The 12,094-nt window shown below is 39.4% G+C and overlaps 1 protein-coding gene across 10 annotated transcripts in view; it reads right to left on the minus strand.

Annotated features, from left to right (window-relative positions):
* dyrk1a (dual specificity tyrosine phosphorylation regulated kinase 1A) overlaps nt 1-12,094 on the minus strand; it is a 103,248-nt gene that overhangs the window by 36,649 nt on the left and 54,505 nt on the right. For all 10 annotated transcript variants that reach the window (XM_033032490.1, XM_033032498.1, XM_033032492.1 and 7 more), the window contains one exon: nt 5,030-5,229. In XM_033032490.1, coding sequence (XP_032888381.1) covers nt 5,030-5,229 — 200 coding nt within the window. The remainder of the gene's footprint in view (nt 1-5,029; nt 5,230-12,094) is intronic.

Consider the following 12,094-nt stretch of genomic DNA (forward strand, 5'->3'; position numbering starts at 1 on the left):
CGATTACAAGAAAGAGAAGAAGGGGTTGAACTATCCAAAGAGTCATGTTGGTGAAGTAATTGACATTTTAGGAAAGCATTTTAAACAATTGTTTTTTGTAAACCAACATTTGTAGGTCTAGGAAACAACAAATGCTGGAATCTGAAGCAAAATAAATTGCTGGTAGGTAATAAGGGCATAAGTGATAGTAAAATTATACTCCGCCAATCAATCATGGCTAAACCTATCTCTCCCTCCTAACCCCATTCTCCTGCCTTCTCCCCATAACCTTTGACACATGTACTAATCAAGAATCTATCTCTGCCTTAAAAATATCCATGGAATTGGCCTCCACACCCTCCTGTGTCAAAGAATCCACAGATTCACCATCCTCTGACTTAAGAAATTTCTCCTCATCTCCTTCCTAAAATAATGTCCTTTAATTCTGAGGCTATGACCTCTCGTCCTCGACTCTCCCACTAGTGGAAACATCCTCTCCATAGCTCAGCAACAACTCAGCTAGTCGAGCAACATCTGTGGAGGCAAAGAGGTGGTTGATATTTTCGGTTGAGATTGCATTAAGATGGAATGCCAAGTTTCAATTCGAAACTGCAACCATCTCGGCACAATCTGTCATTAAATAAAGATCGGCTGAACATGTAAAAGTGCCAGTAATTAATGAAAGTTTATTTTTGAAAGTAAAAGAGAGAATTATAGAGAGAATAGGAGCAAATAATACAAGAAGGAAGAGAATTACTTCCAGGTTTTCAAACAGAAAAGGTTTCTGTTTCAGGGAACATTGCAACTAATGCCTTTAAATTGCTTCTTTGTACCAAATGTACCATTACTCAATACATCTATTCTTTTCATATCCAATATACCTATGTCCAAAATGGTTTGCAAGTCAAAAATGGATTCCTTTTAAAATAAATATTGGAAGTAAAATGGGAAAGAGGCAAATCTAACATAATTAAATGCTTCCTTACATTCCAACATCTCCTCTTACAAAAAATATGCAAGAAATTTTGATCTGCTACAACAATGTTTTTAGAAAAAATAATTGAACTTCAGCAAGTGATCTCTCTCCTCCTACTACATTTTCTTTCAGTACTACCCTGCTCCTCCTCGCCCAAATACCAAGGAGATTTGCATCAACTGGAAAACCCACATAAATATTGTGGGTACAAGTGCAGGTCAGAGGCTATGTATTCTGTGGCAAATGACTCATTTCTAAGAGTATATTGGTTGAGTGCAGCTCCAACAACACTTGAAAGTCAGCACCATACAGGACAAAGCAATTCACTTCGCCAGCACCCTAGAAACCACCACAAATATTTATTCCTTCCATGAGCGGCACTTTAAAATGCACTCCTGTAATTTACAATAACTTCTCCTAAACACTCAACCTCCAATGTTACGAGATGGACATGTCAGCCAATTAAGAAAATTACAAATACCTGCAAGTTTCTCTCCAAGTCGCACATCACCCATAATCCTTTCATTAATGCTGGGTCAGGTCAGGCCTTTTTACCCAACAGAATTTAAACATCAAATGCCAGACAGTTATAACAAACTTCAAATCACAGCAAAACTAATTCTAAATTAGCTAGTCCAAGAATATTCTCATCTTAAACTCTGTTCATTTGATCCAACCACAGCCAAAATGCCTTGTACTGTAGTCAGGATCCAACAACAAGGAACAAGGCATTAGAATCATAAAGACCATGGTCACACCCTGCCGTTTTTACAGGGTAATTTGCAGTGAGTTTTCTAAGTTCTTAGATGCAAACTACAGAAGTGTATTATAAAATCTCATCAGTTGTACAGAATGACATGAGGTTAGTCCCCGGATATCAGAGGTGTCCACCCGAGAAAAAGTAAAAGCTTTCAGTGTCAATAAAACAAGATTAAGAATGGTTTTGACTTGAAATATTTTTTGACAATTTTTACAAATTTAGATACACTAATGCACTTCAAGAAAATGTATAGAGACATGGAAACAGGTTCTTCGTCCCAATTTGTCAATTCTGACCAAGTTGCCCATCCAAACTTGTCCCATTTTCCCTCGTTTGATCCATATCCCTCTAAAACTTTCCTGTCCATGTGCCTGTCCAACTGTCTTTAAAATGTTATTGCACCTGCCTTCACTATTTCCTCTGGCAGCTTGCTTCATTTACCCACAATCCTCAATGTGAAAATGTTACCCTTCAGGCTCCAAATAAGTCTTCCCCCTCTCACTTTAAACCTTTCCCTCTTGTTCTTGATTCCCCTGCCCAGGGAAGACTATTTATACATTTACCCTATTCCGCTCATGATCTTATACACCTCTATAAAATCACTCCCCATCCTCCTGCGCTCCAAGGAATCGTCCTATCCTGCCCAGCCTCTCCCTATAGCTCAGACCCTCGAGTCGTGACAAAATCCTCATAAATCCCCTCTGCACTCTTTCCAGTTTAATGTTTCTTTCCTATAGCAGGGTGACCAAAACGGAACACAATACTCAAGTGCGACTTCATAAACTTCTTGTACAACGGTAACATAATATCCCACTCGTGCTCATTTTCTTTATTCAATTTTCTTACAACACTTAAGTCCAAGGTACTCTCATATTCCAACTGAAAGTATTATCAATTTTCCCTTTACATCCAAATGGACCAACGGACTCCAGATTTTTGAATTATCTCCAACCAGAAGTAAAGCTTTCAATAATTTCATGACCCAGGTTGTCATGTTGAAAAATTGTCTAATTTCAATAATATTTGCATTTTGGGGTGGCTCTTTTGGAGATCAAAAGTAAGGAGATAGTTTACATTTTCCCAGATGCTCCGAGGGTTCTGGGGGTCCAAGTCCATTGTCCCCAAAAGTGCCAACGCAAGCAGGTAGAACTACTTAGACGGTGCAGAAGTGTACAGTTCTGGTCATTCATTTACAGTAAGTACATGGGGGCATTGGAGAGGGTGCAGAAGAGGATGTTCTCTAGATTACAGGGTATTAGCTACAAGGTGTGGTTGGACAAGCATGGGTTGTTTCCTCTGGAGCATCGGAGGTTGATGGGAGACTCTGATAGAAGTATACACAATTACGAGAGCCATGGGTAGGGTAGATAGTCGGTATCTTTATTCCAGGGTGGAAATATCAAAGACTAGAGGGCACAGCTTGTAGGTCAGAGTTTTAAGGGGAATACATTTAAGGGGAACACAGCTTGTAGGATAAGTTTAATTTTTACTCGGAGTATGGGAAACTGGTCAGTGATACCAAGGATGGTACTGGAGGCCAATATGGCAGTATTTTAGGAGGCTTTCAGATAGGCACATGAATATGCAGGGAGTGGAGGGATATGGATCAAAGGCAAGCAGAAGATATTGTGGCCAAATGGTCTGTTCCTATGTTGTACTGTTAAATGCTTAACAGAGGATATATTCACATAGATCTCATTTTCCCTCATTCACTGAATAATTTATTTTGCACAGACTGAAGAACATGCCAACTTCCAGATCAAACAGCTAACCGTAGTATTCCCCAATTCAGGAATCACTGCGACATCAGTTATCAGGCTTTAAGATTCACTTTTCTCTCTTTACTTTCTTTTCCCAACCAAATGGTTCCCTTTTGATTTTCTGTCAGGCACTATCATCGTTAATGATCATTAAATAAACCTGGATTATCCTGTACTTCACAGCTGTGTAGTTTGTGTTTGAAGCAATATGCTCAAAGAGACGTATAGGGTTATATCAAGAAGACAGATCACTTGGGTTGAGGACCTAGAAGATGAAGTTGTTTAAAACAATGAAAGGAATCAATAGGGTGGATAAGAATAAATTATTTCACACAACAGTGAAAAAACAAAACAGAAGTTTTCAATTTGAGCTGGACCCTTTAAAATCAGTTTTACTACAGAAGGAAGATTGCAACACTGCCTTGAAGGATTGTAAATGGTGGTACTGATTGAAAGGTTAATATTATATACAATGGTAACATGCAACCCATAGCAATAGTGGGCAAATGGACTGAGATAAGATCACCATGATAAGAATGCTAAAAAGGGTTCAAATAATTAAATGCTCCACTGCCTTTTTGAAAATTCTTAAGATGATTCATCAGTTATGAATTTCTGTAACAATTTACATACATCAATATATCCCAAATCATTTGAAAGGTTACAACCAATACATTTCTGATTGCTATATATTACCACAACTTGAATAATTTTCCTTTTCATTTCTAATGTATTAAAATGATTATTTAAAGCATTAAATAAAGAATTCACAACTTGCATTGTTTTGATTTTATACGTTGACCTATATCATTACAATTAATTACCAGACATTCAGGACATAAGTTGAACTTGCTGCCCACCTTTCACAATCACTGCCCAATTGTTCTCCACATACCTTGTACCTTAATTCTCTGTCGCTATGCACCCCTTTGTATATTAACATGATTTCAGCTGTCAAATGGCCACAGGTGATGCAATAAAATATCTCTGCCAGCTAGCAAAGCTGGGTTCAGGACTCTTCTGATAATAGATTATTTTATAGTTTTTAAAAGTCGGATTTGTAAAATAACTTGATTGAGAAGCTAACGCCATTCTTTTTAGATTCTACTGGCAGAATTGCTGGGAATTTGTTGCTGTAATGATCAAGTACAAATAAATGACATTTTTGTTTTCCTTGACTGTCAGATTTGTAACTTAGAATAATAATTCACCTGGACTCCAGCACTGAAAATGTAAATCAATTTAAAGATTGTTAACTTACATTTCAGTAAGAATGTCAATGCTAAATATTGGAAAATATGGGTACAAATATCCATATAAATTTAACACTGTAACATCATTGTGGTTGCTCATAAAAAGTCTATCAATGAGCTGGCCAACAGAAAAGTTTTTTCAATCTTAAAGGAATTTGGGGAATACTTGAGCAATTTTCTTGGCTTGATTGTCAGACCTTGAAAATATATTTGTACATCAATTAAGCAAATTGTTCCTGAAATTGGCAAGCAGAACTTGAATGAAGTTGATATAGTCTATATGTTCTTAAATCAAGCATACCTGATTAGTTACAGTTGGTTGAAGTTGGTCAGTGTATGATAATGCAGGCACCTGCTGGTCATTTACAGTTTGTTGATGACGGTCACTGTATTGCTGGTGAGAATGAGGCACCTGCGTAGCCATTTGAAGGCCAGCAGCATGAAACGAAAATGAAGGAGCAAGCCGAACGGTTGAAGGTTTGCATGCTGAGGTCTCTCCGCCTGTTAAAAAAAAAAACAAGCTGTAAGAATATTAACCGGAAATTTAGTTTGCTTATGATTCTCTTGAAGCTGATAAATCTTACTAGAATCTAGTCTGACGATCATCAAGTAGCCACTTTTAGAAACATAGAAAATAGGTGCAGGAGTAGGTCATTCGGCACTTCGAGTCAGCACTGTCATTCAATATGATCATCCAAAATCAGTACCCTGTTCCTGCTTTTTCCTCATATCCCTTGATTCCGTTAGCCCCGAGAGCTAAATCTAACTCTCTCTTGAAAACATCCGGTGAATTGGCCTTCACTGCCTTCTGTGACAGAATTCCACAGATTTTTATATTTGAATCTCAGCAGCAAGCATATAACCCCAATAAATGTGGGAACCAATTTTCTTTGAACATTTGCACACATACACTCTCCAACTCGAGTTGGAATCCTAAAGAACCTTTTTCAACTCACTTTCTGGGACTACACCAAGTGATACCCAACTGATTTTGTTAGTAAAATTAAAAAACAAATGATGAGTAGTTATGCTTGTGGGACTATTTTTCATGCTACCAACTACTGGGAAGGATTGAGGGGCAAATTCGCAGGGAAATTTTGGGTGAATGGAAGCTGTAGAGAAGAGTTAAGGGAGACTTTAACTATCCAATTCTAGACTAGAAAAGCACAAACGCAAGGGCAAAGACATGAGGAGTTTCTTAAGCAAGTCCAGGAAAACCTGTTTGATTAATAAGTGTCCATCCAAATTTAAGGTAGCATTGATGGATTTTGTTCTGGGAAATGAACTAGATCAAGTAAGCAAGCATCAGTAGGAGAACTGTTGAGAAATTGAAAACATGAACCGTGGTTTTAGAAAGACGTTGAAAAGGAATGCAGACCATTTCAAGGTCAATTGGAGAAGAGTACATTTCAATAGAATGAGAATATATCTGGCCTGGATAAGCTGGAATCTAAGCTTAGAAAACAAAAATATATATTTTAAATGAGAGGCCATAAAGATGGAGATATTTCAGCTGCAGTGCAGATAAATCCCCATGAGGGAGTAGGGCAAAGAAATTAAACCCAAAGCTCCATGGATGACCAAAGAGATACAAAGCATTTGATCAAAAAATGTGTCAAAATGCTAATAATGTGTGTGAATCAGGTTGATTGGAGAAAGCTGAGAGGGGAAGTAAAAGCAAAATAATAGGCCAAGACAATGCGTATTTAAAAAAAAAATGTTTTAACTGACCGCAAGCACAAGAGGGAATGTAAAAATAGCCCAGACACATGAACAAGGAAAGGTCTGTCGGAAAAGAGGTGTGACCAGTCAGAGATCAAAACTGAGTCAGTGGTAGCAGCGTAAATAGCTACATAATAGGAAAAATAATTGGAGTGGAAAGTTTTCTTTCAAACTGGAGAGAAGAGTTTGGGGATTTCCACAAAATTGGTACTGGGCGACTACTTCTCTTAAAATACATTAACATTGGATTTGGGCACAATTTCCAAACTTGTAGATCCCACAAAACCCAAGGAAGAAATGAACTGCAAGGAGGATCGTCGTATTTGAAGTGGAGACAGACTGCTAAATTGTGCAGATAAGAAATTTAACACAGAGAAATGTTTTGCTGTATTGTCAGAAAAAATGAGTATAGGTAATACGACAAATCTTTATAAAACACTGCTTTACCGACTTTGAGACCTTAATATTGACAACCTTTGCACAGATAGCCCCCTTAAAAAATGCTCAATAATGGAGATCTTCTGCTGGCTAGAAAGCCACATGCACGAGGTCACATCTACTCAAAACGCATAGCTCTTACCCGGAGCAAATTTCCAATCACAATCTTAGAGCCTGAATTTGGTTTAACGTTCATGTCTTTTATGATCAAAATGGACCTGTCCCCACAATTGCTTTGAGAGTTGGTTAAGCCTCACCCTCGGTATTACAAAATGCCAATGCTCCCTACAACAGCAATGTTTGTGAACGTAAACATTTAAAACCAGTCAAAGTCTTAAAAATTATACATGCCACTGAATCTTATAACAGCGTTTAATAAATATTTAAAATAACTAGAAATTTAAAAATATATAATTTTCATTTAATCTATCTCTGCTGCCCATTCCTCCCATTAAAATTAATCCTTTCACTGGATATGCACAAATCCAGCAAGCAGATTACCCAAAATGGTAGGAAATCTATGCAAATTTGTTCTCGTGTCCACGGGACTCCAAAAACAGACTAATGGCAGAAGATAGATATTGCAAGAGGATCTGAAGGGTAATTGTTTGAAGATGCAGGTCAATATCTAGTCCCATAACAAATGAAGTAATTAGTCGAAAAGATGTAGAAATAACATTGATAAAACAATTATTCCACACTTTCATTTTTAGAGTAAAAGGAACAGTGAATTAAGTTTTGATAGTACTGATATGTACCAACAGTTTCTATCACAGATTTTTGTCATTGCCCGCATTCACCTGTGTGACATCCTTAATTTAGCCACTTAAAGTTTCTCTCAATAACTGATGAACCATAAACAAGTAAAATTCATTTTACGATCATCAAAGTCTTCAGGAAGCTCAATCCAATTATAAACATTCAAAGAAGTAAAGTACACATGCATGGCTGTATTTTCAGAGCCCGTACAAAAATTCTGCACGTTAAACAAAAAAAAAAATCACTTAACTCCAAGTAATAACTTAATCCCAAAAACAAATGAAATACAAAAGATGGGCTGAGTTTAATATTTCCATGCCCTTCTTGACAGACTGTTTCACTAACAAAAACAAGTTCAAGTTCAAGTGAGTTTATTGTCATGTGTCCCTGTATAGGACAACGAAATTCTTGCTTTGCTTAAGCACACAGAAAATAGTAGGCATTTACTATAGTGAGAGTAGGTTTTTAAAAAAGTCACAGATGTATCATGCTATTTGAAGAAAATTAAGGCTTCGAGAAAAAACGACGGTAACTTTTATACATATTCCGGTAGACATTTTCACCCTGGAGTCCAAAATCACGTCACCCCCCCCCGTTATTCGAAAGATGCAGCCGGAAATCGGGACGTTGACTGAAAACTAAAGATCAAAGCTGAAGATTGCGGCGGTCCTTTGTCGATGCTCGCTCGCCGCCTCACCCCCGTCGGCGCATGGTGGGGAGGTTGCTGCCGCTCTCTGCCTCTGTCACTGCGCTCTCGCTGCCCTTGCTCTCTCTGCCCCCCTCCCTCTCTAGTCGCGCCTGCGAGTTGGGGGCTATTCATGAGTGGATGGGGCGGGGGGTGGGGCAAAAGAAGCGAATGAATAATATTAATATAATATCAAGGGTGTGTGTCTGTGTCTGTGCCTGTGCGTGTGTGACACCGCCGCAATGGGCCCCACTCGGTCTAGTATAATACAAAATTTGCTTTACCTTTTTTTTTTTTGCGCTGGACAACAATCATCCGTTATTCGAAAGACACAGCCAGAAATCGGGACGTCGACTGAAGGCCAAAGATCATAGCTGAAGACTGCGGCGGCCCAACTCGTGGTCCTTTGTCGATGCTCGCTCGCCGCCTCGGCGCATGGTGGGGAGGTTGCTGCCGCTCTCTGCCTCTGTCACTGCCCTCTTGCTGCCCTTGCTCTCTCTACCCCCCTCCCTCTCTAGCCGCACCTGCAAGTTGGGGGCTATGCGTGAGTGGATGGGGCGGGGGATGGGGTAAAAGGAGCGAATGAATAATATTAATATATCATGGGTGTGTGTCTGTGCCTGTGCCTGTGCGTGTGCGTGACGCCGCCGCAATGGGCCCCACTCGGTCTAGTACAATACAAAATTTGCTTTACCTATTTATTTATTTTTTTGCACTGGATAACAATCATCCGTTACCCATCGGTTCTTTGATTTTCCTACCCTGGCCTTTCCTGCGACCCATTTTCTCTTCAATCCATTATTGGTAGCAGAGTGGTCATTAAATTCAGTTTACTGTTGGTACTCTTGGAACTCGACATCAACACTTTCTTCTTGACATTTACAAAACTTTTCCCATTAAAAAATCATGACTGTTTCTTAAGTCTTGATGCCAATTCCAATAATCTATTCTCTACTTTCTCCCCAGTAGAAAACCATAGAAAACTGTCTGCACTTACAGCAGCCAATATTAAAATCTTAACGTGAAGGGTGCAGACCCTAACTGTCCTCTGTCTACTCCCTCCACAAATGCTGCCTGACACATAAATTACACCAGTACTTCGTATTTCACTCAAGATTTCAACATCTGCAGTTCCTTATCTCTCAATATTAAGATCTTAAATTAGAAATCCAGAAAATTAAACAAACAGAATTTTGCAAGCAAAATTGTACTTGACTGTCAATTTCAGACAGCCTTATGAAATAGAAATTTGTATTTACTATTTTGGAGATGATCATATAACCATATAACAATTACAGCACGGAAACAGGCCATCTCGGCCCTACAAGTCCGTGCCGAACAATTATTTTCCCTTAGTCCCACCTGCCTGCACTCATACCATAACCCTCCATTCCCTTCTCATCCATATGCCTATCCAATTTATTTTTAAATGATACCAACGAACCTGCCTCCACCACTTCCACTGGAAGCTCATTCCACACCGCTACCACTCTCTGAGTAAAGAAGTTCCCCCTCATGTTACCCCTAAACTTCTGTCCCTTAATGACCCATCAAATGAGTAATTGTGCCAATAACCTAAATGGCTTCACCAAGATCAATTAGCTCCATACTATTTCACAAGATTGGTTTAAACATGGACCGAAGAGCCAAATTTCAGATATGAGGTGCGATTAAATGCCGTTGCCATCAAAGCGACTTTTGGCAGAATGAGGCATCAAATATCTGCTAAAAAATGTAATCAAGATAGGCATCCTTGATGATAGAAACTGTCATCTCGAGGCAGTGCCTCACATAGATGCTTTCGGTTGTGGCGAGGGTTGTACCTGTGATGGACCCGGCTGAGCCCATTACCCTCTGCAGTTTCTTGCACTCCTGTGCGTTGAAGTTGCCATGCCAAACCATGATGCAACCAGTCAGGATACTTTCTCCATCTTTAGAAGTTTGTTAGTATTTCCGATGGGAATGGACGCACCACACATCGCGGTCCTCCAGTTCTTGCGGACTTCCGCTGCTGAAAACGTAGGATTTTGGTGTGTGTGCGCTTACAATGCGATGTACGACAGTGATCGCAACTTCTACTGAAGCGTGGATGGCCGTGGGCTCGCTAGAAGCTCATCCGCCCTTTGACAGGTCTTGTTTTTGGCCCTGCTGGGGGTCCACAGCCCCCTCCTCACCTGGCAAACCAGGTGGGGGAAACGGTTTAGTCGTCGACTATCCGACCATGGAGCAGGTAGCACGAGATTACATGGTACACGTGGCAGGGGGAACTCCCCCCAACCTAACATAACCAGCACCACTGCGTCACTAATGTTTTCAACGATGATTAATAATGTTTTCAACATTGATGAGTAGTATTTGGTGACATGCTAAATCTCTACACTTTGAAGAGGCAGCACTGGCTCGCCTTCTTTGTGATTATAGCTACATGCTGGGCCCAGGACAGGTCATCCGAGATGTCAATGGCCAGGAAGTTGAAGCTGGTAACTCTCTCTTCTGCTGATCCACCAATGAAAGCTGGCACATGGTCTTCCGACTTCCCCTTTCTGAATTCAACGACTAACTCCTTGGTTTTGTTGACATCGAGCGAGATGTTTTTGTTGTCAACACCACTTAATCAGGTGCTGTCTGTCTGATGTATGCTGACTCATCACCACCCGTGATTCAGCCAACAGCGGTGTCATCAGCAAATTTATAGATGACATTCGAGCTGTGCTTAGCCGCACCATCATAAGTGTAAATAATGTAAAACAGTGAGCTAAGCATGCAGTCTCGAGGTGAACATGTGATGATGGTCAGTGATGAGTTGATGTTGTTACTGATCTAAACTAATTGAGGTCAGCTGATGGAAAAAGTCAAGAATTCAGTTGCAAAGGGTACAGAAATCTCGACTTAGAAACATTGCCATTCATTCATCGTTATTGGGTATAAATCGTGGAACTCTCTATTCAGATGTATTGTAGTAACATCAGCTCACAAAAAGGACTTTTATAGTTCACGAAAATCGCTCAATGCCATCTTTTCAAAGGTAATAAAACATCGGAAATAAATGTTAGATTTGCCATAGATATGATGCTACACAATAAAAGATAAAACTACATTTTTGCAGTAGATATTCTACGATAGGATTTCAGCTTCCACCAATTTAAAAACGCAATACAGTACATTTACATCAGCTATCCATATTTTTGCAAATCAAACTTATTTCAGGATCACTGCTGGGTAATAAAATACTAACATTGGAGAACCTGCTGAAATATTCAACACCTAATGAGCTGTAACAATAATAAGAACTCCCCAAATGCAGAAAAGTATTGAGCTCTGTTCACCTAATAGTTCTGCAGCAAAAATTCCCATTTCATTTGAAACCACTCACATGCAGCAAGGTATACATAACATTGGTAATGAGTTGGGTGTACTTCCCAGTATTAGATTAATAATGAAACAAATAAAGAGGCGGTGGTGGAAGCAGATACGATAGTGGCATTTAAAAGGCTTCCAGATAGACACATGAATATGCAGGCAGAGATTAGTTTACCTTGTCATATTTTTTGGCATAGACATTGTGGGCCAAAGAGCCCGTTCCTGTTCTGTACTGCAGTGTTGTGAAAGGAATGTGCAGTGAAAAACTACTTACGATCCAATCGAATCAACAAATAGTATACATAAATACAATCAAGCCAAACAAGTACAAAAGATAGAGTAAAGAGAAAGATACCAGAATGCAGCAAAATAGCAAGAAAATCCAATGTCTGCAATGAGGTA

The sequence above is a fragment of the Amblyraja radiata genome, chromosome 14, assembly GCF_010909765.2.
Source record: "Amblyraja radiata isolate CabotCenter1 chromosome 14, sAmbRad1.1.pri, whole genome shotgun sequence".
NCBI lineage: Eukaryota > Metazoa > Chordata > Chondrichthyes > Rajiformes > Rajidae > Amblyraja > Amblyraja radiata.